Below are 26,651 nucleotides of genomic sequence, written 5' to 3'. Positions count from 1 at the left end.
AGCATAGTTCTATCTATTAAAAAAAGATATATCAATTATTACCCTGTAGTAAAGAATTTATAACACTCTTATGAATGTATTATCAGTAATGCCATGTGCTAGATAGATTGCATCATCTCATTCTTAAGGTTTCTTAAAAAAAAAAGCTTAGCTCCATATAGTTACTGCAGATGTTTCAATTATTCTCTCAAATTTTCCCTTTTCCTGCGGAAGAGAGATAACAAAAAAAAAAAACCCAAACCAAAAAACCCAACAACCACACTTCATTTCCCTTCTCCCCTTCATAAAAATATCTGGAAATTTACTTATCTGTCTTTTCTGCTAAAGTCACAGGCTTAGAAATAGATTTAATCTGAACATTACCCCCTCAGATCAAGCCAGACAGGTAAATTTTCATTAAAAAACCTGACAGGGCTTGCTGACAAATCAATACAATCTAATAAATGCAGCTGCAGCAGAGGTCTGTATCAGACCTTGTCTAGATCACAAGTCTCATTTTAGTGCTTTATCCCTGGTTGCCAGAGGCAACACAGAGGCACAGAGCTAAGAGGAAAAATAAATCTTTTATTTGCAAGCAAGACCAGATAAAGACACACACCAAGTGAGCTTGAAGGGCGCATTTATTTGAAATGTTTAGCTGCTACCTTCTGCCCTTTTGCAATTACAGCTGAACTGGGCACTTGGGAAGGCAATTATCCTTTCCCCTCCCCAAATCAGCTTTCCCTGGATCTCCAAGGTGAAGTCCTTACCCTGCTGTTGGGACAACATAGGCTGCTACGCGCTCATTGCAGGTGCTGCAAATCTGCCCTTACTCTCACTATGGTGAAGCATGCCCTGCAGAGAAACAAAGCTCCCCCATACACACCTGTACATGCAGTCAAGAAATTTGGAGAGAGATGTTTTGCAGCAGATAGAAGTGAGCTTGTGAAATCTCACAGGTTGAAACACCCCCCCCTTCTCAGTGCAGAAAAGCACAATAACTATTTCAGGTATACCACCAAGAAGTACAGCTAAGAGAAAGCCTTTAAGTAAGTTTTCAAACGCCCTGAGTTTTGGGAAACAGGATTCAAAGATCTAGAAAAATCACTTTTCATTTTTTCCTCAGCAAAGACCCTCCCATGACATGCATGTGCTTGCTACTCTTTCAAAGTAAGCTGCACTGAAATCATTGAGAATAAAAAAAAATCTGAAGGCAGTCAAATGCCATGCTGCAAAATGTAGACACTCTCCGGGTAATTCCTTCTTTTTCCTGGCACAGATATTTTCCCCTTCCCCTCCCGTTAGAGAAATTGAGTCAAGTTTCTCCATCCAGACCCAGAGGAGCAATTCCAGTTCTCCCAGCACAATGACGGAAGGTGGAAGCTGTCCCAGGCACAACACCTGGGGCTCCCCTCTCAAACCAGCAGTGCCAGCAGTGACGGGCACCTTCTCCTTCCCTCCACCTTGCCAGGAGCTGATCATCCCCAACAGGAGCCATGGAGGCCCTTCCTGTGTGGGCTCCTGCTACGCTCTGGGCAAAATGGTACCCATCTGACTTTGCCAGAGCCAAATTAAATGTTGGGTGTCAGGAGCGCGCTGACAGAGCCTGGTCGCAGTGACGGCCTCCAGGCAGAATCAACAGGAAGGATTTCAGGGTGATAGCCCTGCCACTAGCACAGCTGGCTCTGCTGTGGGTGGTACAGTCAAGCAGAAGGGTGGTGAAAAGCAGCTATGTAGTTTTGGTAGCAGCTCCACAGAAAACATCAAGGAGGTTAAAGCCATCACAGGCAACTTGACATCTCATCAGAAAGCCATATCTCTGCAGTGTAGCAAGGCACGAAGGAATTCTCCTGCTAACCAAAAAATATTACTATTTCCCACTAATCCACGACTCCTGGGGTGGGGGGAAGTTTACATGAACACTCATTTAGTTACAGACAAATTTTGTTTTATGTCTCCAAACAGAACATGGCCAGTATGCCTTTAAAAAGCCACATTAAAATTAACAAATTAATAATAGTTCATCAAACAGAAACATAAGCTTGGAACAGGAGTAAACTGATGAAGAGCAAACTCAAAATAATTGACCCCATTTTGCTGGGTGAAAAAAATCAGTTTTTCTTCTACACATTACAGCATTTCTTAAATGCAGCCCCCTCTTCTAGCCAACTGCGTCTTTGTGTTCTAGTGTTAAACCACACTTCTACAGGCTCTACAAGTGCATAGCCGCTGTTTCTGATGGCAATTTGAGAAAAAAAGCATCGCACAAAATTACTTGGCAAGCATTTTCTACAAGGTTATTGCCAGTTGCAAACAAACACCCACCTACTTCTTGGCAGTGTTTTACAAAATGCAAATCTATGTGAGTTGCAGCATGTCATAAATGGAGCATTCCCCTCCGTCCTTTTTTTTCTCTAGAAAGAGAGGAAATACTGACAGAAGCAGAGATCATTTCGATCCTATATACAGAACAAACTGCAAGATAAATATGAAATACCATCCTAAAATGACTCTTCTAGAGACAGATTTGTTCAAAACAGATAAAAAAAGAAAGCCCACTTAAAGAGAGAAAGTGAGGCAGAGAGAGTAAGAAGGAGAGCAGACCAGGCAGACTGAGTAGGCAGCGCTGCTACAATCTAGACCACAACACGCCAGTGAGGCAGCAGCTATAGGAAAATCTCATGGCTGGGCCCCCAGCTCTGCACTGGCAAGTCACTGCTCTGGGCAGGAGCCCTGCTTAGCCAGGGCATGGCACGCCATCCCTCATGAGGCTTTGAGCAGTAGCAACCAGCCACTATTTCAAGTGAATCACACACATCTACAGAGCTGATCAACACAGGCCCTGAAAGGAGGTTTCTCTGCTGCCGCTGCCATCCAGGACTAGGTCCTCTGCTCGGCTCACAGTAACAGGGCTGAGCTGCTGGGTGACCCCATCCGTGATAACGAAGCTGGGCAGTTACTATGGAGTCTCTGGAGCTGCTCCATGAAAGCTCAGTCCTAGAAAGTGCCAGATGAAGCAGAAATAATTAGCAGACCTGCATGAACAGGGGTTCCTAGCCAGCGATGGAAGAAATGCAATAATAAAGACCAGCTTGACCCAAAAGAGTATTGCAGACATATGGCTGAGCTCTGCAAATCACACAAGTGTGAATTCTCTCCCATTGTGCAGCAGCCGAGCTGCAGCCCCCACCAGCACGCATGGGACAGCACTTGGCCAGAGAAGAGTTAGCACTGCCTTTATCCATCAATAACTATCACTCCAATAACCTACACAACTATTTCCTTGCCTTGCCGCAAAACAGGTGGAAGTAGAAACCTTGGCACCAAGGAAAGAAATGTCACACGCACCACATTTTTCTCTTTGACTAAGCAGAAGAGAGGGACACACAGCATTTTCAGCTGTCAGCATGGCTTTAGAAAGCAGCCTTTCAAAGGAGAGCAAGTATCATGAGAGATGCTGGATAGGCTGGAGTCCCAGAAAGACAGGCAGCAGGGACTTAAGCAAAAGCTTTACAGTGCCACCCACAGTAGAGGGCGGAGTGCATTTTTCCCCCTATACCACTGTAGCCACCTTGCACAGCCAGCTAACCTACAGCAAAAGGGACTCTGTCCCCAGGAAGGCTCACCAGTCCCACTTCTGACTGCTCTAAAGGGAGAGGACAAAATCAATTTTGGCTTGGATCTGGGCTTGCCTCGTCACTGCTGCTGCTTACTTTCACAGCTATCCATTATCATGTTGTTATTTTGACTTTGCTCGACACCCCAGCAACATGGGTGCTCACACATTGCGGTTTCTATGGTTTTGCACACAAACAGAAAGCCGGGCCTAATTCTGAGTCAGGACTTGCCACCTCCTGCAGCTCTCCACTGCAGCAGGCTGGAAGTTATGTAACAGCTTAGCTTCTGGTTCTAAGACATGAAAGCTCTCCTTGGATTAAATGAGGAAATACAGTCCACTGGCCTTCCCTCACCTACCAGCTCTGCCAGTGCAGGCAGCAGACGTCAGGCTGGAGAGGCGTCAACTCTGGGCATCTGACTTTCTGCATTTGCAGCCCATGGGTGCTGGTAGAGGTTACAGTGCCTGGGAAGGGATCGGGTCTCTCCACCTTGGGAGGAGACAGTTTGGAGTTAATATGCATAAACCAGGCAGTTCTGCTAAAGTGGTTAGCTGTGATATAGCTAGCATTTCCATTTTCCTCCATGAGTTTGAAGATTAACAAGCCCTCAGAGAGTGAAAAGAAACATTTCATCCTTTCCAAAGGTTTTGTTTCAGGCTGTTTGCAGAATCAGGAAGATAATGCATCAATTTATCAACACTCACTAGTTTTATATTTCAAAAATTTTCTCTACAACCATGAGGGTCAGACAGCATGAAGGGAGCTTATCTGAAAAATCTTACAGCTGCCCCAAAGAAGTCCCAATCACCAATACACCCTGTTCCTCCAAATGCTAGCCTCTTACCGTCCATGGTCATAGGATTGCTCCCTGCTGTGGTTCAGCTGACCACCAGAGAACTAACCCAGCAGTGAGAGCAGATGGTGCCCTGCTGAGCAGAGGGGTGGATATCAACTGCCCCCTTTCAGCGGCAGGAAACTATCGGATCAGTTCATGGGCAAAGTCATAACTGGAAAATCTGGAGCATGAAACATTGTTTCAAGGCAGATCCGCAGCAAATATTACGCGTCCCAACTATCTGGCATTTACACTCAGACTCCAATCCAAGGAGATGGCTTGTATATATAATAGGGTTGCTAAAGCAGCAGATTTATAAACACAAATCTTCAGAATGAAACATCTGAGTTCCCACTGAAACCCTTACAGGAATTACATTTCTCTTTCAAATACAAAACAGACTCAGTAACTCTGGTATGATGACCGTTTGGTAACAGCAAAAGACTGCCTAAGCCCCATTGGTTTCCTAATCATTCCTTTAGCAACTTCAGGAGCTAAAACCTGGTAATTTGCATGAGTGTTGGTGAAAGGACTTGTGAGTAATCAAGTCAAATTGCTCACAAAGGTGGATTTGTCTCATTATAAAAGCTCTGCTCCATTTTAGTCTTAAATTTTCAGTGGCTAGAAAAATTGTGTGTGTGTGTGTATAAAATATACACAATGTAAGAGCCAGAACTCTTAAAACAATGGAAAATGTGATTTTAAAAATTATCTTAGTGGCTCCTGTTACAAGTCCTGTGGCATAAGAAATGGAAAACATTTAAGTCAATTTATCGTATCTAAATATTACATGATCCAGTTAGTTGCTCTAATTGCTGCTAGAATGTTTAAAACTGCCTGGTTACACATGACAGCAAATCCTTCAGGTCCATTTCAATCTAAGAACAGTAAACTTGGTTCTCGGGATAGCTTTTCAGGAGGCTTTAACAGACAGAGGAGGAAGTCACTGCCAAAAGATACACTTCCACTCCACTCCCCATCATGGTGACCCGCTCCCATCACCTCCTCCATGTCAGAGGTGATGAGCACAACAAGCCAAAGGAAGTATTTGAAACCTTTATTTTTTCTTTCAAGGTTATTTTTCAGCAAATCAGCAGCCTGATTCAACTCTGGCCATTTTCATGGCAGCAGTATTGCCGTAAATCAGCTGGCATCAGCAGTGAAACTGAACCCACAGACAAGTGAAATAATATTGCCAGCCCTTCTTTGTGACAAGCCAAGGAGCGATGCACCCCAACAAAGAGGAAGTCAGGCAAAAATACCCATAGGCCTACATGGATGAACAAGGAACTCATGGACAAACTCAAATGCAAAAAGGAAGCCTACAGAGGGTGGAAGCAAGGGCAGGTAGCCTGGGAGGAATACGGAGGAATTGTCTGAGCAGCCAGGGATCAGGTTAGGAAAGCCAAAGCACTGACAGAATTAAATCGGCCAGGGACATCAAGGGCAACAAGAAAAGCTTCTATAAGTACATCAGTGATAAAAGGAACACTAAGGAAAACGTGGGGTCTCTCCAGAAGGAAACGACAGACCTAGTTATGTGGGGTATGGAGAAGACTGAGCTACTCAACGACTTTTTTGCCTCAGTCTTAACCAACAAGTGCTCTAGCCACACCACCCAAGTCGCAGAAGGCAAAGGCAGGGACTGGGAGAATGAAGGACCACCCACCGTAGGAGAAGATCAGGTTTGAGACTATCTAAGGATCCTGAAGGTGCACAAATCCATGGGACCTGATGAGATGCACCTGTGGGTCCTGAGGGAACTGGTGAATGAAGTGGCCAAGCCACTATCCATCATATTTGACAAGTCGTGGCAGTTTGGTGAAGTTCCCACTGGCTGGAAAAGGGGAAACATAACCCCCATTTTTAAAAGGGAAAAAAGGAAGACCCAGGGAACTACAGGCCACTCAGTCTCACCTCTGCCCGGCAAGATCATGGAGCAGATCCTCCTGGAAACTCTGCTCAGGCACATGGAAAATAAGGAGGTGATTGGTGACAGCCAACACAGCTTCACTAAGGGCAAATTGTGCCTGACAAATTTGGTGACCTTCTATGATGGGGTTACAGCATCCGTGGACAAGGGAAGGGCAACTGACATCATCTACCTGGACTTGTGCAAGGCATTTGACACTGTCCCCCACGACATCCTTGTCTCTAAATTGGAGAGACATGGATTTGATGGATGGACCACTCGGTGGATAAGGAATTTGCTGGATGGTCGCACTCAAAGAGTTGTGGTCAACGGCTCAATGTCCAAGTGGAGATCGGTGACGAGTGGCGTTCCTCAGGGGTCGGTACTGGGACCGGTGGTGTTTAACATCTTTATTGGCAACATGGACAGTGGGATCGAGTGCACCCTCAGCAAGTTTGCCGACAACACCAAGCTGTGTGGTATGGTCTACACACTGGAGGGAAGGGATGCCATCCAGAGGGACCTTGACAGGCTGGAGAGGTGGGCCCATGCAAACTGCATGAAGTTCCACAAGGCCAAGTGCATGGTCCTACACATGGGTCGGCGCAATCCCAAGCACGACTATAGGCTGGGCGGGGAATGGATTGAAAGCAGCCCTGAGGAGAAGGACTTGGGGGTATTGATTGATGAGAAGCTCAACATGAGCCGGCAGTGTGCGCTTGCAGCCCAGAAAGCCAACCGTGTCCTGGGCTGCATCAGAACAAGCATGACCAGCAGGTCGAAGGATGTGATCCTGCCCCTCTACTCCACTCTTGTGAGACCCCACCTGGAGTGCTGCGTCCAGCTCTGGGGTCCTCAGTACAACAAAGGGGGAGGAGGAGGGCTACTAAGATGATCATAGGGCTGGAGTACCTCTCCTGTGAAGACAGGCTGAGAGAGTTGGGGTTGTTCACCCTGGAGAAGAGAAGGCTCCAGGGAGACCTTACAGCAGCCTTATAATACTTAAAGGGGGCCTACAAGAAAGCTGGAGAGGGACTGCTTACAAGGGTATGGAGTGATAGGATGAGGGGTAATGGTTTTAAACTGAAAGAAGGTCGATTTAGATTAGATATTAGGAAGAAATTCTTCACTGTGAGGGTGAGACACTGGAACAGGTTGCCCATGGAGGTTGTGGATGCCCCCTCCCTGGAAGTGCTGAAGGCCAGGTTGGATGGGGCTTTGGGCAACCTGGTCTAGTGGAGGGTGTCCCTGTCCATGGCAGGTGGGTTGGAACTAGATGATCTTTAAGGTCCCTTCCAACCCAAACCTGTCTAGGATTCTATTCTATTCAGTTTCATTCTAATATTCTCTGATAATAGTCTTTCCCCACACCACAGCCCAAGGATTTCTAAGTAAAGACATTCAGGAACGCGTGGTATCTTTTATCACTGCTATGTGCTGTCAGTCTAGAATCAGAAATAAGTCTGTATCTTAGCTCACAGCAGGGAAAAAAGCTCATTTCCTACAACAGCCTTTATCTTACAGTTTGTCTCATGGCTTGCCAGCACCAAGAGTTTACTTCAGGCTAAGTCTTACAGATGCCAAGTTAGTCCTTTTAACATTGAGCAAAAAAATATCCCAGAAATTAAATTTGAGTCCCAGTGGCTTCAGTCGTAGAACAGCAGCTGCAGGTATTTGCACGTGTGCTAACAGACAGACTGACAGAAAAACACAGAGGTAACACAGGGCAGCCAAGCCCTTGCACTGCACACTCTCCAAGGTAAACGCCACCACTCTCTCAGCAGTAGTGAAGTGCTGAGTACCTGCACTGCGATTGTGGCCTGTGGCTGAAGTAATCCAGACCTGCCATTAGGGTGAAAGAGCACAGGTTTTGTCCTGCTTTTGCAGAAAACAGTGCTGGTGATCAGGTCCTTCTCCCAGGACGAGATCAGATGCCCTCAGTTTGCTAAGAGGGATGCAACACAGATATCCAGCCTCCAGCAGTGAGCAGGTTGTAGTCTTAGCAGTCTCTTCAGTCATCAGCTCTACTACTAGAGATCTAAGGAGTCTCAGCTAATGCCACTAGCACCGGTGTGACTGTGACAGGCTTGAGGTTTACAGTCTGGAGGAAAAGAACACATCCAAAACCCAGCACTCAGAGCCATCCGGTCCCCAGCAGTTATCAGCTCCTCTTGCGCGGTGACACAATGCAGCTGTGTCTTAGTGCTGGAACCCACCCAGGCCTCTTTCAGTACACTCTGAATTTTCAAAACCAGATAACAGTCATACGTCAGCACTTCACGTCCCTTGGGACCACGCTCAGCTCCATGCTCTGTTCAGGCTTAGGGGTGCATGAGGTTGCCTCTGGACATTTTCTGCTTATTCCAGCCTTGTACACCGTGCCTAACACTAGGTACCTGACCAAGACCTTTCAAATTTCAATTCAGCACATATTTAGTTGCAAACTCTCATTTTGCCTGTTTTTAAATTAGCAGGAGCAGGAGCAGATTTCCAGTTAAGCCAGGCACTCTGCGCTGTGGGCTCACGGCCTTTCTGCCGGGCTGCCACCAGACCCTGCTCACGGTCTAGGAAATGTCCCACCATTCGGCGCCAGCAGCTGCCTCTTTCCAGTAAACGACTTGTGCAGATAGGGTCTAAAGAAGTGAAACATAACTACCCTCAAGGCAGGAGTTTGCTTCTCACTTGATAGCAAAGCACGGGGGACTTTTTTAAGTCATGTAATCTAATACTGATAGGAAACAACACTAGTCTTCTTTTTCCCCTTTCTAAGCTGTTAGCACACTACACAGAAGCGTCAGCCACTTCAGAAAGTACTGAAATTTTCTCTCTCTCTCTCTCTCTCTCTCTCTTACTCAGAGGGAAGAAAACACTCTTGTTTTCAGCAGCCTCCCTCTTTTTTTTAACCAATACTACACTGAACAACTTACAACACTGAAAGCCATCAGTGCTCTCTCAAAATCATCCAACACACTTTCATGTGGTTACATTTGAAGCTCTGTCTATCTGGACAGTATCAGTAAAAGGCAATAACACTTATTCACATTTGTGATTGATCAGGTCTTCCCTCATCTTTTGCTTTTTCACAAGCTGCATTTATATTTGTGGGACTAAAAGGCAAACAGTACCCAGATTGATTTCCTGCTGATACGGACTTCCTTCTCTGCCCCTTCCTCCAAAACAGACAGCCGTTGTCTCTTCTCTTCCCCTTTGCTGGCCCCTGTGGCAGAAAATCTACTCCTGAATTCTCTGTGCTAGAGAAATACGGTGGGGGGAAAAAAAAAACTATGAAAAGGTATCCCATCTTATTTAAAAAGTTCAAGTGAATTCCTTCTTGACCTTGGCAGGCTACTAGCAGCCTTTCTTAAGCGCAAAGGAAGATTATCCATACACCCATAAATATGATTACTCCCAAGGCTATATGGCCCACATTAAAAAAAGTCCAGTACCTCCATCATCTTCTGCAGCAAAACAAAAATGAAACTTGTAGGCCACGTGCATGTAAAAAGGAGTCCTAATTTTTTTATAGCATAAAAAGCTGAAGAGAGAAAAACCTCAAAAGAAAGCAAGCAGATCATGTAATACCTGAAAGTAATCTGTGATGAACGATCCAAGTTCACTCTTCAGCAGCCGTCTGTAGACAGAAGGAATGCAACCATGAAGTAACAGCCATTGCTGGTCATTTCTTACAGGTATATCTGCACTTAACTACCAGTCATACCAAAGATACATGAGTATATGTGAATGTGTCCTTTTGGCCACAGTTAGATTTCTTTTACATATAGGTATACATTCTACAAATGCCCGCAAAGGCTATTCTCAAATTATGAATGAATGAAACAGTTTCCCTGAAGTCTTCTATTTATAAGCCATACACATAGAACGAAGCAAACAAACATTTACCCCTCTGAATGCACAGAAGGTTGGGGAGACAATTTAAAGTTATTTAGTTTGAAATTCATAATTTTTTCTCCTTTGTGTTTAAACAAAGATGCCTTTCATTTCACTGAAAATAGCATATCTCACGAATGCTGTACTTCCTTTTCTCTTGGAAGTAGAAGGTGGGAGGATAAGGAGAGGAGCAATGAAGTAAACACACAAGCAGAAGCTGCAGCTTCCCCATGACTACCGCATTAAAAAAAAAAAAAAGAAGGCATGTATTTCAGTAAAGAAATTCTAGAAATTTAACAGAGGTGTTTTAAATACATGCATACAGAAGCCACTCTAAACTAGTATTTCTAATAAAAACTGTTGGATTTTAAATCAGGCTGTGATAAAAGTTTTAAATTCTAATACATATTTATATTTCAAAACTCCAATGTAATAATCAGAATTTTTTCACATCAGAAGCATTAAAAAACCTCACAAAGTTCAGAGCATTTACACTTCCACCTTTCAGTGACTGAGCATAAATTCTGTAGCAGTAAATTCTGCCTAAAAATTAAAAGGTGCCCAACACTTTCCACTGCAAAACATGGCAATTTTTTTGTTGTTCTAAGAGCATTGCTTTTGACCTACATGAAGTATAATCAAGAATGCTCAAAAATGGCATTTGAATCAGGGACCATCCAGTTCTCAGGCTGGGTTCTTACTAACAAACTACACCATTTTTTCCCAATCTTTGCTGAAAGTCAATTTTGACAGCAACCTCCCTCACCATTTTGTAATACTTCTATATTTATTCGCATGCCAACACGCCTTTACTCTTTCTCTCTCAGAGCAGTTATATTCACTCCGCCCATCTCAAAGCACATTTCTATTTCTATGAGATGGATAAACCAGATAAGTCTTTGGGGGCCTGTTTGCCAGAAGTTCTTCCACCAGCTTCAGCAAAATCAAGGGCGCTCTCCACCAGCTGACTGACAAGCCCATGGCAGGACTTCACCTCTCACAGGTAGACCCACAACCTGAGGCTTGCACCCTAGAGAGAACCTAAGGGAGAGATCTCCTTCTAATCACGACCAGCTCACCTCCTGCGTCCTGAAATCCCATCTCCCAATGGCATTTCTTACATTTCCTCTTGCTGTGACAATTGACTTTCAGAGTAGTTACAAACAAACAAACAAACAAAAAAGTATCCAGTGAGATGATATCAAATCACAGCAAGATAAAAACTTGGCGGCAGCAATCCAGAGCAAAATGTTACCACCTGCTCGTCTCCTGGTCCTGTCATTACAGTCCTACTTTAAAACTCTCCTGTGTTTCCCACTGTCAAATAACTAAGTGCTGTGCAGAATCTGTGAGTCTCTTAAAGCACTGCATTTGCTAACTTCCACAAAGGAGCTGAATGGAGAACTACAAACAAGGAAAATGCACCAGCTCGACCTAATGGCACACAAGAGTTGGCCATCTGACAGGTCTGGCTTTTTGCTCAAGGTCAAGCTAGAGATTCACCTCATGCACACAAAGCTAACATTGTGCTGGGAGCTACGTCAAGAGTCACCGGTGTGAGGCTGCAGGTGTGCATACAAACATACATGCAGATACATGTCCTTTGCTCCTTAGACAGACATTAATGAACTACTTGAATGTTAATGTGGCCTATTTAGAGAATGACATTTGGAGATGTAACCAACGCTCAGGGCACCTGCAGGAACATTAATCATGTATTTCAAGGTGAGTGCTTCCAAGTAGTGTCTGGGACTGCCTGTCCATGGAAGAGGGCATTTCCCCTCCCATCATCAGTGCTGCTTACAAAGCATACACAGTTCATGAAGAATTTCCTGTTCTTCGCCCAGTTCTCGACAGTCTAGATCCACTTCAGTAACCAACATGAAGAAAGCATCATCCAGCCACTGGGGCCAAGCCCAGGCAACACAGCTATTCTGCCCAGCGTACTGTGGGAAGGAGCACCTGCTTGCGCTGCGGAGGGAAAGCAGGCTGCAGCCACTGCATCGGGCAACAGCCTGGCAGACAAGTCACAAAACACAAAGCTGGTCCCCAAGATTGCCAATAGGCTGTGGGTTAGGGTATTTCCAAAGTCTTACAACATTTGTTTTTCTTTTCACATACAGAAATACTCATCCCATGGAGAATTAAGACTGCTCCAAGTACTTAAACCTAACTTGAGGACTTCTGACCTGAGCACACGAAAATAGGGTTAAAGCATAAGACACTGCTCTCACTCAGCTCTCAAAAGGAATTATACAAACTTTCATCTTTGGGACTAGACCAAGTAGGATGGAGTCTCAAGCCCTGCAAGCTGCATTCGTTTTGAAAGTAGGGAAAGGGATAGTTTAGACTGCTGCTTAGTACGTGCTTAGCCCAAATTGCCCTTGGAATCTTGGCGCTCAGGAAAAATGCAATAGGGTTGGGGGGGGGACGGATGGACAGGGGGGGCATATAAAATGAAAAGCAGAGACTTCTGTGATAGCATTCATGATGAATGAATATGGATGTAGTTGGAAAGAGAGGGAGGAAGAACTACATCCATAAGCTCTGACAATACTCCTTTTAGAAGCACTTGGAAGCAAGGCAGGAATAAATTGTTCTTTATCTACTCTACAGTCCTATCTATTGCTAACCAAACTTTCCAAATAATCAGAATGAAAACACAGATAATCATGAAACCTGCTTAAGGAAAAAAAAGGTACTTTTAATCATCACCAGCATCAGTGTTAGAAAATGTTTGTTAGGCTTTTAGGTTTTTTTATCTTTAGGGTTTGTATTTTCAGGTTTTGCTCTGCAATTATGTGAAGATTAAGCTTTTAAATGAAATGCTGTGTTTTGCTTTCATTTTAAACACTATGTGGTTCTGAGAAGCTTGGGTTTAGAAAAGAGATGTTACTACCATCACGAATGCCCTGATAAAAATGTGTAAAACACAGCCAGAAGAGGCAAACTCCCTAGGAGGGGACAAAATCCTTATAAACCAAGTCAATATACATCCTGTCCTTGTCAAAGCTACACATCCACACAAGTCAGAGAAACATTATCCAAGTGTCTCATGCCATTCATTCAATAGCAAAAAAGAAGTTAGCCTGAAACCTCAAAGCTGTGCTTAAGTTTGCTTCAATCCCTGCTCCTCCAACCAATATCCTCTAACTGCAGTTCTGCAGGGGAACAAAACCAAGTAAACATCAAACAAGCAGAAACAAAAATCCCTTTTCAAGCATTTCAGCAACCTACCTGATATTTTCATTGAGGGTGTAAAGTTCATTGTTCTGCAAGCCTCCCCCTTTGAATACATTTATCACTGCTGTTTGAACACTGCCAAAAAAAATGAGACAGTACAACATCCATAAATAACAGCCACCAGTATGATTTAACACAGAGCGCAATGTGAGCTAGTGGCCAAAAGCTAAGTGGTTATAATGGGGTGGAGAGGTTAATTGAACTTAAATACTTCCACTCTTTCTCCCCTGGAAATCATCACTGTTATTTACCTACATCTCTCATGGGAGGTAGAGCAGGACCAATCTCAAGTGATGCCCAAAGTAAGCAAGGGAAAGTTGTTACATGCACACTGTTCAGGAAGAACACGTTCACACCAGATATATCTTTAACACGACTGTTTAGGGGATCTCTGCTGTGTGCTGCAGGCTAGTTGCTATGAGGAGACACAGACTTTTGGCAATATCTGCCAAACACATCACACTGGATTATCCAGTGATGCTAGCAGGAACCACTCAATCTGCAGCATCTGGCAGGACCCTGGCTGTGCTGGAAGACGTTCTGCAGCCAGCATCACCTCAATCAGACCCAACTTTAAGCCCTGCTAATGCTTGTAAGACACTGTTGGAATATCTACTAACTCATACTTCTCCCACCAGCACAGAGGAAGTCATGAAGTGACAGCATACAAGATGGTTTAGCAGGTCTAAAGGCTTGCCATGGCTAACAAGAGGAGGTGTCATTCTCTTACTGGGCATTCCCTTCTGTGGGCCAGTTATGGCGTTTGCACACTTCACAGACCTCAGCTCACTATCCTAGCACAAAACTGCAATGTTTTTGCTGGGCTACTTTTGTGCGACTTTAGTAAGCCGAGCTAGGTCAGCAAGAAAGAGGGGTCTGTGGGGCGCAGAGATGGTGCAAGGTGGCTGAAAGGAAGGTGGGAAAACCCACATTTGGTAGCAGCAGACCATTAGATCAGATCAGGACATCTCATTCTTCACCCTACACATTGTTTTTCCAGTTGCCATTGCTGCATACCACACACTGCAGACAGGATTTGGCTGTCAATAGGAAATGCTGGTAGAACCCACAAGCTTAGCAGTTGTCAGAGGAACTTGACTGTGGTAAAAGCTGCATAATATGCAAATAAATGCCTGTTGTGCATTAAGAAACCGGCCTTTACAGTACTAGGAATGTGTTTTCCTAAATGGTACTTAAAAGATACAATTATTAACAAAGAGCAATTCTGTTTTACTTCAAGACAGTACCTTTGAACAATATTGGCCAAAAACCAGGTTGAACATTATTAGGTCTAATTTTTTTCGTCTCCACAGATGCATTCAATGCCAGCAAAGCTTGGGCATGCCAAAAAATTCATGCATGCTTATAAACAGACAAGCTTATCCATAAATGGTCTGAAGCACAAAGATTAGTCCTTATCAGGGGGCTGCTGCAGGGTGAGAGCTCAGCCTCAGTGGGTCCTGCTCACCTGTTCCAGGCAGAGTTGGAGCTGAGCTGCCGAGCCTGCCGGGCTGCCTGGAACCGTGGCAGGTCACTGAGGACTGGGGAGCTCATGAAGCGAGGTCGGGGCCTTCTGAATGAACCCATCTTGTGGAACTGGAGAGCAAAGGACGGAGCTACGGTGAACCCTCCAGTCATAGGGTCAGGTGGAGTGGAGCACGGCCGTCAGAAAGTCTCTTCTCTTGAAGGTCCGAGCATCAGTCTCAGTGATGTCAAGTCTTCAAACCCAAGGACTCAGCCTGCAGCAAAAGCAAAGAGTCAGCCTTGGACTATCAGTTCCCCACAGTGTCAGGTTGTGACATGGACATGCATTGCAAGACGATGAAGCAATTGAAGCAGTCCTGCAAAGTGAAGAGAAAGGAAAAGAACAAAACAGAGAGGGGAAGGGTGAAAATATCCTATCCCATTAACAGCAAATTTGGGCAAATCTTCCGGACGTCTTCAACAGCAGCCTCCTATCCCATCTTGCCCCTTATATAATGACCCAACGCAGCCAGCCAGAAATACAAGCATTCCATTTCAATTAGCATAGATGCAAGAACAGAGGTGCCCAAACTCTTCGGCCAGAGTCACTTTACAAATATTTTTAAATACAGTTAGCCATTCAGCCTGTATAAAATAGTACAAACTGGAGAAAAAGAAAACTATTTCACCAGAAAGGAACAAAAGATGAACAGTGGAATAAAAGATAAACAAACAAACACAATGGGGTTTTTTTGAGAAGTGTCATGCAAGGGAATAAACCCACTCGTTATCAGTCCGTTACAAAAAGGATACATTAGGGAGCTTCTGCAAAAGAGGTCTGATAACCAGATATTTTGAGAGTAAGCAGGACTTTTATGTGTGTTTTGTTTTCTACAGAATGAGAAGTAATTGCTAGGCCAAATACAAAATGCCTGTATTTTGCACTCTGATCATCATCTCCATATAGATGAATATGTAACCCCAAATAAACCACAGAAATAGAAGAAGTTAGCTTGGATAAAAACCACAAAAAAACTTTGGCAAAGCTTCTGTACTTCAAAGTCTTCCCACTTCAGAAAAATAGAAGCAGTAGATGTAGTTGGCAGTTTGGAGAGTGGAGATGTGGGAGAAAGGAGAGAGAAAAAAAAAAAAGTTGTGTAACTGAATGGCACACAAAAGATGTAAAGCAAAATCTTCTCTTTCCCACTACATCTTCAGCATCAGGTGAAAAGAGAGATGACCAGCCAAAGGTATGTTGTGTATCATCTGCACAGTGCTTCTAATTCGACTAGTGCTCAGCTTCAGGAAACTCTTTCCACTCCCCAAACCATAATTAACTCTTTCACATGTAACAGAACCACTTTCTTCCCACTCAGCCAGCCCCATTTCACACTGAGCTCACTTTGCTACCTCGCCTCCACATGGCCTTGTCAGATTCTGATCAACCACCGTGAAGCCCTCATAAGCCCTGGCTATGCCACAGACGCCACGCACCCTGCTGCTGAGGAAGTTGAAGGAGAAAACACAGAGAAAACACCTCATTTTTTTAGGCACAGAAACATGCAATACTATCATTCTTGGTGATATTCAAGAAATAAATATGGTTGTTATTCCCCCACAAGCTAAATACAGTTTGCACAGATCTTTGTGGAACATGGCTACAAGTGCAACTTTTTTCTGTCTTTAGACAACTCCTGGCTGTCTTTAGAGATGACAAAGCCCAGACAGTCTTTCATGACATGAGCTTAGCCTTCACTGTTATTGCTTGAAAGGGCAACAATCTGTTGATTCTGTGGCTGCTCTGTTCCAATTTTTAAAAAAATATAAAGTCATAAGTTTTAGAAATGAAGAATAAATGTAAACTAATACAACCAAATCAGCAGGGTCTTTTGTGTGCATTTTTAAATACCAGTTCATTTTACATTGCCCAAACATTTTCAATCTGCCAGCAATTTCTCTATTGGCAATTGTAACCACATCAGAAATCATCAGATGAAAAAAGCTACAGCATCTCGGAGAGCTAAGGGCAGGCTTTTCCCACAATATACCAAAAGATGTCCTGGAGGCAAAGTGTAAGTATATTCTGTTATGCCAATGTTTGTCATCTCCAAGTTCCAAAGCTGACAGCATGAGGAGCTGAACCAGTGACAGCTCACCTGTCCTAGCAGTGCAGTAACATTTCTAGCTTAACAATTTTTACACAGGGAAAACAGCTTAGAGCTATAAAATGCAATGTAAGTGTTACTTTAGATCAGTTGTAGGTATTTAACAGGGCTAGAAAGCAGTGGTTAAGATGCCTGTGCTAGCCCAGAAGCCTCCTGCTATCACTATTCCAGGTGCCATAAGTGCATACAAGTATCTTTCTCCCCAGCAATGAAATAATTTTATAAAGCTGCATTTATATTCATTTGAGTTAGATTAAGTTGCAAGGGTAAAGCTTAAATTCAAAAATATAAATTGGGAGAACCAGCTCTGTGCCTTAATATCCATATATTTAAAGTTTGTGTAGGAAAATCTTTGGCTCGTTCTGTGCAAGCAGTAAAACACCATGATCAGGAAGGTCTCTCCTGAGCTGGGGCTATGGATTTACGAGACTGATTCCACAGCAGAACTGTGGCATTACACAGGGCCCCACAACAAATTTCCTGAACACTTCTTACCAAGGGAATGTGCTTGTTTCTGCTCATGGAAACATACACATTGTTTTTCTTCATCTCCGTTAAAGTCACACAGACAGATAATAACAAGATCTTTATGCAAAGAGCAGATAAGACACCCCTCTTCCCCCTTCCTCCCCCAACCCCAGTCTGCAATCCCCGTGTTACTGTCAAGTCAACCTTACTTTAGAATCATAGAATTGTTTTGGTTGGAAAAGACATTTAAGATCATCAAGTCCAACTGTTAAGGTTCTCATCAGGAATGTAAGACAAGATCTTCAGCTTTAGGACCAGATTCAGCATCTTATTTTCATTTCTTCAGGATTCAAAGGTACAAATCTCTCCTATCTTATCTAAACTGGTAACTGGCAGGCACAGCAAACTGTTACTGAAGGTAGGCTAGCCACCAAATGGTATTCAAACATAACTGAGCTTCATATTATCAGAACTGGAAATGCCAAAGTCTGTGACAAGGACTATCCTCTCCCCGTGCCCACAGCCTATTTAAACTATTCTCAGAGTTTCATAAAGCTCGAAGTAACAGAGCATTTACCAGAAGACACTCTTGTCACAAGTAGTTTGCAGATCCTGTGTACCTGAAGGTACAACAAAGCACCCAAACTTCCTTCAGACCAGATTTTCCTTTCACAGCAGCTAGTTTCCACTGAAAGTTTTCCCCAAAGCAAGGCAGTCTTGTAAATACTGCTTCATTTTCGCAGGCAAGTTGCATTAGCAGTTTGTTGGCAATGTCCCTGGTGTGCATTCTGCAGTGTGCAATTTTTTGGCTTTTTCCTGAGAGAAACTACCCTTGTGGCAAGAAAGGCATTAACGTAGTTATAGGTTAGTAAGAAGCCCTCATTGTATTCAGGCTGCTTTAGCTACTGGGAATGAACAGTATTTAGTAAAATGCTGAGTACAGCAAGGAACAATTTTCCTCTTCAGTTTGCCATGAAAACTCTCGTAGAATTACGCAGAAATATTCAGAAACAGGTATTATCCTCCTAGAGGCCTTCAGTCCAAAGTTCCTCATATCTACAATCTCCTCTTCCTAAGATTAAAGTGTCTTAGAAGACTATAAAATAAAACCTACTTCTAATAATCATAGTCCTATTATTTATCAACCACAAAACTAGAAAAAGCTTTACAGAGAAGCAATTATTATTTTTCCCCTTTTATACAGAGTGAAGGGAGACACTAGGGAGCAGCACGTTCTAGCCACCAAGCAACATTCTCATCGACTATAAAAGGCACGAAGACCTGGGCACTGAAGTGGAGTGACTGCTTAGGAGATACAGCCACACTGAGACAATCTTTCACTACCACATGCTCCAGCTGCTGAGGCAATGTTTTAGGTGGCATCAGGGCGTTTCAAACTGGTTGCCAGCTGATACATTCTAAAACATTCCCCACTCTCCTCATCTCACATATTGACCCTGCACATCTTTTTTGGCAAGAAGCTTGTCATAAGTAAGTCAGAGAGACAGGTATTCCTTTTCCTTCCCTTCCAGTTGTCCTACCCGCTGGTCGTTTTTTTTCTCTTATCCTTGATTATCATCTCAAAACCCAGCTATCAAAAACCTCTAAATCTCTAACAAGGGACATATGTCATCTGTGTAAAACCCAAGTCTTCAAGTGAGCAAACTCTTCAGAGCTGGAAGTCAATGTTCTCAACTGGCGGAGCGAAGCAGGACGATGAGTCAATCTGACAACAATGTAATTGCATCCACTTGTAATTCATCACATCTGAGTAAACACTTTTAGGATTAATCTGAACCTTTAAAGAGAAGAATCAAGCATGAACACAAATCCTTTTCCAATGTACATAGACACAGGCATTTATAAAAACATTACAGTCATCAAGCTCGGAATTTTTTAGAATTTGTTTTCTTTAAACCATGAAAACCAACAGAGAAATAATTTTAAAATGATTCCATGAAAAGACTTTTCCCTCCCAACAGACCATAATACTGTCTGGAGGAAAAGCAAGATCAGGCAATATACCTAGATCTCTCTCTACTAAAGAAAGAATAACCCAAAGAAAAAGTTGGCAGCAATTCCTCCAAATTATGAATCTTCATGATAATCTTGGGCCAAACAAAAAGCCCATGATTACTAAGATTTAACAAAAGAACAGACTATTTTAAATTCCTCTGATGCTTTCTCTGCAATAGTCAGAGCAACAGCCGCTAATAGAAGTAATAGGGCAGCAAAAACTACAACTGTTTTCATTTCTTAGAGGAAAACTCGCACCAACACTACTTCACACCAAATTCATACCAAAAAGTCACAAGTCAAAAAGTAACTTTAAAACAGATGACAAGGGAGGGAAAGGGAGAGTGGAGAAATTACAGGATCCTCAATTCATCCAAACAAACATTTCCCAGGTCTGAAACAGAGAATGAGGGGCTATCCAGGGTGATGTTTTGCCATTTAAACTCTTTTTAGTGGTAAAAATCCAGCCCCCTCATGAAGAAAGATAACCGCTTGCCCATTTTCCTCTCCTTTATGTGCTTTGTCCAGTTGTGACATTGATGACCTATGACCATAAAATACACAAACTGGATACTGCAACATGCACCAGAATTTTTTGTAATGATTTTGGTTGTGGAAGAAGCATAATCTTAGGAAAAATCCCCCACTGTATTAGGCCTACAGACCCATAATGAGCAGTTTCATCCTACTTGAGACACAAAAAATATGCAGAGAACCACCTAGATTTTTGTTAGCTGATTCTCCTTTCAGCCCAGTAAATTCTCAACAAAGTATGTCATTGGTAAAATCCTTGATTTGAGCTCAACTGACAAGATCTGAAGACATTACTTCTGACAAAAATCTCTCATTTATTTGTAATGCAGCCATACTGAGAGGTGGAAAAGCAGCCCACGACCTGTAATTTCAAGTCTTTTAGGTCACCACAACTACATATGCACATGCATGAACTTAGTTTATATTCTACAAAAACACAGACAGCATTTGCCACTGTTAAATTTACAACACATTCAGTTCCTCTTATAGCCCCCAATTGCTCAGTTTGTTTAAAAATAAACAAGGTCTGCTTTTCAGAAGGAGCAAAGATAATCAAATCGAGATTTATTCAGTAACTAACAGTGGTCTTTTCTGGTTAACACTGACCAGAACCTGTGTCTTAGATGTATGTCAGAAGTTATTGAAAGCAAGAGTGTCAAAAATTTTGGAGGCAGTCTGGGCCCCAATCTCAAGGCATGGTCCTTCGTACACCCTCATCCTTTCACGCCTTCACATGTTCAGAAATCTGACCCATTAAAATTTTAGTGTTTAATCCACAGCCCATCGAAAACAATAAGAATCTAAATATTGGTCTTAATATGGTTTGAGTCAAGCCCTGAAACAGCAAGGAAAAATGCAGATACTTTCTCTTGTGATCCGCCCCTCACAAAAGGAACAGTGTATCTTCAGGTGTGCTCATGCTAGCACCAGGAGCACAGCCCATGCTGAGACATTCCTAATGTAGGAAGGCAAATGGAAGAGTGCAAGACCAGCCTTCAGGTCTGACAATCTTGTCAGTAGGATTGATTCAAGTTGCAGACTTTAAAAGACAGCTTCTATCACCCATATATTAACGCCACTTGTTTCTGAAATCCCACCAACAAAACCAGCGCAGAAATTTTGGAAGGGGAAACCCTAGTGAAGCTTTGATCGGGGATCTCAGGCCCCAGGCAGCTCAAGGGTCATGCCCCTACTCCTCAGCGCAAGGGCAGCATCCAGGTGGGAAGAGGAACACTGCTCCACCAGCACCTCATTTGGCTGTGCCCCAGATGCTGTCCCAGGGGGGAACACAAGGTGACTCCTCAAGCTCTCCCTGCGGGCTACATGCCAGCCAAAGCGCATGACCTGCAGCCCCACTGCACGTCTCCTGCCAGCCCCTGGCTGGCCCCTGCGTGTGCAGTGCAAAGCGCTGCCGGGGTTGCCTGCCTGCCCGCCCCACACCTCCCGCCTGCCCTCCCCACCCTGCACCATGGGAAAGCCCTGAGGCATTCCAGGCAGGCTGAGCCCCGGGTGGATGGGCCACTCAGTCCTGCAAATGCTCCTTTCATCGAGAGCTCTTGGAGGATTACTAGTAAAAGTAATTATCTCCATTTTCTGGCTGAGAAAATGAAGTTGCAAAGCCAGTGAAGTGACTTACCCAGGTCTTACACCTCCCAGGCCAGGCCTATTCACCAAACAAAAACATCCCTCTAAGCTCCTTCAATGAAGCTTTTCAAATTATTCCACAGAGCTGGAGAGAACAAGGATTCATCTGATCTGCCTCTCCTTTCCAAAGCTGACTCAACACCAAAAGGTGTCCATTTTTTTATTATTATTCTTTTGCTGGGCTACCCCACCATGAAGGCAGCAACTTGGTTCCTTAATTAAACTTGATAGATTTTAACTAATGAGATGAAGTATGTAAAAGAAATTACATCAACAGAATATGGGAAAACAGCCGTCTCAATACGAAGTGTTGACACTCTGGTATGCACCCATATATCCAACAATTTTACTGCTACTCTTTGAGTACTCAAAACAAGATCTCACCTTCCCTATCTTCCTAGTACACATCTGTCTTCACAAATGAGACCCCAGCATCCCTGCCTTCCTCCCCCACCTTTTGCATATCCCCTTTTCAAATTGGACTCACATTATGCCTTTATTCATAATACATCTCAAACAAATTCACAAAGAGATCTAACTTGGCTTTGATAGCAAAGCCATGTAACATTCGAAAAGAAACTCAGTGGTTTTCACTTAGTTATGCTTTGAGTTCCTGAGGTTAAAGCAAACCTGAAACTCAAAGTGAAACTCTGCTTAGAGTGAGAGGAAATATATGAGACGAGGGGGAGAAAAAACCTTTGCTTATATCCCACCATGGTCTGAGAAGCTTCTCTGTAATTCAGAGACCACTGCAACCCCTTTAGAGTTGATGGCTGGTTAGAAGACTGCTACTTCACATCTACATACATGATAGTACATTTCCTCACGAAAAAATGTAAGAAATCAGTAACAGCACAGAGGGAGCCAGTTCAATGTAAAGAGATCAGGTCATAGCAAAGAACATAGAAAAAGAAATATTTTGTAATATAAGAGTAGTATCTAAGACAACAACGTTATTTTGTTCTCTACCACAGGTTTTCTGTTATTTCAAAAACATTACTTAATTCTTTGGACGCACATCATTCAAAAACGGAGAAAATTGTTATGGCTATTAAAAGATGCCACATGTTTGCAAAACACTCTGAAATGATTGGGTGGAGAACAGAGGAGAACACCTCAAACTTCAGTTGATCAGTATGAAGGTAGAGACAAATTTGAATTAGATGCACCAACAATTGATTTAATCTGGTTGAAACAAATTGTATTCCATGTATAAGCAACTATCACACCAAAAACCTAGCTATGAAAGGCAAGAAGCAAAAACGCAGTGGAGTTTCAGAATCATAAAACTGATGGACCGGATTGGGACTGAGAAAAGGCACTTACCTCTTTGGTTAAACAAGAACCCCATCCAACAGAGAGCAGGAAAGGATAAGAGAGGGGGAAGTGGAGATATACCACCATTTTCTGATTTACTGAAAGCATTACAGTTTATTACGTAAAGTTGCATCCATGACAGCTACAGTAACCATCCTTTCAAAATGAACTCAGTGCAGTACTGCCCTAATCCATGGCAGCTAGAACAGATTTTTTAAGCAGCAAGCTTATCTGCATCCCTCTTTTGAGTTTCACCCACCAAGACGTAGCTTGCTTCAGACAGCAGAGTTAAAATCACCATTGCTTTGTCTCCAACTCTATAGCAACACTTTACTCAGGCTGTTACACTCTAAAAACCACAACTGATTTAATAGGAAAGTAGTACTCCAAGGAGCTCAGGCCCCCAGTTCAGTGGCCTATGTTATTCCCAGGCCTAACAGTCTTAAACTCTGTTGATTACCAGAATGACTTTTAATCAGTACAGCTATATGGGAACAAGCCATAGCATGAAAACAAGAAAAAAAGATGGCCTGTACACAAATAGTTATTTCCTTCCACTGTTGGGAACAGCATTTAATAGATGCACTAGTAAGTGCGTCCCTACTGGAGCAAAACTAGCAAGGAACGTATCACTTGAATGACACAAGTATAAGTAAGCTATCAAACTTTTTACTGTAGAAAAGACCTTTGGATTGAATTGACAAATGTGTTTTCAAACACAGAAACTAACTTAGCAGCTTCAACCTGTTTCCAATAACTCCCAAGTAGTATCTGCTGCAAAATTCAGGAAATCCATGTATTAACTCTTTCAAAACAAACTGCAAAGTACATTGAACAGTCTGTAGAGATCAGAGCAGTTTCGCTTAGCATATGAAGAAGCTGTTGGCTTGTATTTAAAAGGAATAAAAGCCATAGGTGCTCAACAAGTAAACTGTTCACATTTGATAGCTACATGAGCAGCAGAACTAAAACAGCCCTGCTCTCCCACATCATGTTCCCTTCTGAATTTCACGTGTGCACGAGGAGCTAACCCCCACCAAGAGCCCTTCCTTCAGCATGGGCTCTAAAGACATCTTCACAAAACTCAGAGTAACTTTATGCTTTTATACCCTTCCTTCCTTGGTCAAATGTGGTGAAATTCACAAACTAATTCATAAAGTTAGGAGAGGGGAACAAACAAGGGAAAGCCACAGGGATGCTTTCTTAAAGATGCCAGGCAGAAGCATGGAGAACACAGTTTCAGAAACAAAAAAGTCCTATCAGTCTAAATGTAACATGTTTAATTTTCTAGGAATGTTAATCAGAAAGCATGCAGGACACACTTCATCAAAATCAAACAATCGTCAGCAACTGCAATTATTTTAGGTACTATCTCTGCTGCAACTAGAATGACAATCTATCATCTTTGTGCTTTCTTGCATTTCACACTTATTGCTTTTTGTTTGTTGTTTGTTTTCATGTTCCTGTTGTTGTTAAAAACATAAGTATGCCCCACATTTTTAACCCTGGGGCTACAAAACATGGCAGTTAAGTAGCCTGCTTATACATCATGCCCCACCCTCAGCTAGCTCTAGTATAATCGGGTTTTTGCTAAAATCCTCAGCACAATCTTCCATCCTCTGAGCCACACTTAGCCCCATCTCGTTTAGTAAGAACAGGTTGTTATGCCCTACTGAATAAGCCCTGGAACCCAGCACATACTTAGTGTATATTTATGCTTGAATTCACATCAGCAGAAACAATGAGTACAAAGGGCAATACATTATGGGGAAAAAAACCCACAAATACTACAGGCGCCTAGAAAAGTCACATATGAAAACTGAAGTAATTGAAGATAAGTTACAAAAAGGATACAATTCTAGTACTTATTTGCCTACTACTTGTAAGCCCTTGATGATGCATTCAAGTCCCATTCCTCCACTCTTTCCATAAGAATGAAAGCTACATCTATTTATTTATCAAATAAAAGGTTAAATATCTCACCTATTCTGTGTCTTTAGTTGCTGGAAATTCAGGGAATTGAAATTCTTCCAAAAGGGATTGAGGAGTCAGTAAACACTACCTGTGTTCTATCTGAAGTTTGAAAGTGAGCATTAGAAGTCTTATCAGAATCTCAGCTGACATCAGACAGCCCAAACACGTTGCATAAAAAGAATTACATAGAATTTTATCTTGACGGCTGAAGACAAATGTGAAACTGTCACCTTAACTCCACTGTAAAACTGTCAAAAGGAAATATTGCTATTAAATTGACATAGCAAAAAAGACTCCCATACAGGCTTGGGTGCACTTAAACTTCCCTGCCCATCCTTGGGTACTTGCAGGTACCATCCATGTACAACCCAGTGCAATGCACCATACCTGACTTGACAACTATTTCAGTCAGAGATTCAGGACGCTCCCATCATAGACAACCATGGAATAATCCACCTCTGGAAATGTTTCTTCACCAAAAAGTAGCTGTTTTTCAACCTAAGTCCAAGAATTTTCCTCTCTCTGATATGTTACAGAAGTCCATGGCACTAAAATCTTAGCAAGAATGCCATACGTTGTCTATGAACCGTGTATCAAGAGCGTATATTGTCTTAGATTACTGTGAAATTTTCATTTACTCAGGCTGTGAAGTCTGCTTTTTCTTGTGTTTTGGAACACAAGAAAATCATGTTTTCTTTTTTAGTTCAGTACTTTGGTAGCACTTTTAAGTTCATGAATCTCTTACATCTGAAAGAAAAGTCGCAAACCTGCGGGAATCTCTCAGCACTCCGCACCCTATGTGACAGGTCAATCACAATGGTCTCTCTTGGCTGAAAAAATATAAATAGCTTTAATAGGAGAAATTTAATCTAAACAGCAAAAAGAGAATGCAAGTGCTTTTACATCATGATTCTCCACTTACCTACATAGAAATGCCATTAGGTTTGGGTTGCTACCACAGCTCATGTTCTCAAACCTAACATCCTTCACATGGCTGTAAAATAGCTGGCACAACATGCTGCACATATTTTCAGCTGTATGTAATTTTTTGTTGCCAAAATGCTAACAAAGTTCTTCACAGGGGTCAGAGACAGGATTTTACCCCTAGCTAGGTAGTTTCCTAGTTTCAGGAAAGTCAGTTTACCAGGAGAGCACGATGTCTTGCCTCTGCTGATCTATCTGTACCATTAGGGACTATTGCACAGTTGGACTGTGGCATGTTTTAGAAAAAAACTACATAGCCTACAGATCAGCTTCTGTGTCTTATGCATGCTGCCTCATTATGAATTAAGATCTATGGGTATATACATTAAATATGCATACATATACAGCACCATATGCAAAATGTAAACAGCTCTTGTACACTGATCCAGGTACCAATGAGTTCTGCATAACTGAAACTTTTCATACCACAAAATTGCAGCATTGCCTATAAATACGCTCAGCTCTTGTTGCTGACAAACAAAAAATCCCTCTAGTCGAGACAGCCCACTTATATGAACAAATCATCATATGACTAAAAAAAGGCAGAAAAAAATAGCGGTGCTTTGGACTATTCTTTTCAGCATAGACAGCCAGGAGCTGCGTTGACTGCG

General features: G+C 42.8%; 1 protein-coding gene across 5 annotated transcripts in view; it reads right to left on the bottom strand.

Annotated features, from left to right (window-relative positions):
• PRR5L (proline rich 5 like) overlaps nt 1–26,651 on the bottom strand; it is a 79,169-nt gene that overhangs the window by 24,889 nt on the left and 27,629 nt on the right. For 3 of the 5 annotated variants that reach the window (XM_054827127.1, XM_054827128.1, XM_054827129.1), the window contains 3 exons: nt 14,943–15,213; nt 13,469–13,549; nt 9,926–9,974 (listed from right to left, as the gene is read on the bottom strand). In XM_054827127.1, the coding sequence (XP_054683102.1) occupies nt 9,926–9,974; nt 13,469–13,549; nt 14,943–15,112 (300 nt within the window). In that variant the 5' untranslated portion in view covers nt 15,113–15,213. Of the gene's footprint in view, nt 1–9,468; nt 9,595–9,925; nt 9,975–13,468; nt 13,550–14,942; nt 15,214–26,651 lie in introns of all 5 variants that reach the window. The other 2 variants (XM_054827125.1, XM_054827126.1) reach the window with 1 other exon arrangement.

This window comes from Grus americana, chromosome 5, assembly GCF_028858705.1.
Source record: "Grus americana isolate bGruAme1 chromosome 5, bGruAme1.mat, whole genome shotgun sequence".
NCBI lineage: Eukaryota > Metazoa > Chordata > Aves > Gruiformes > Gruidae > Grus > Grus americana.
Note: the sequence above shows the minus strand (reverse complement) of the source record. Positions and strands in the feature narration are given on the sequence as shown.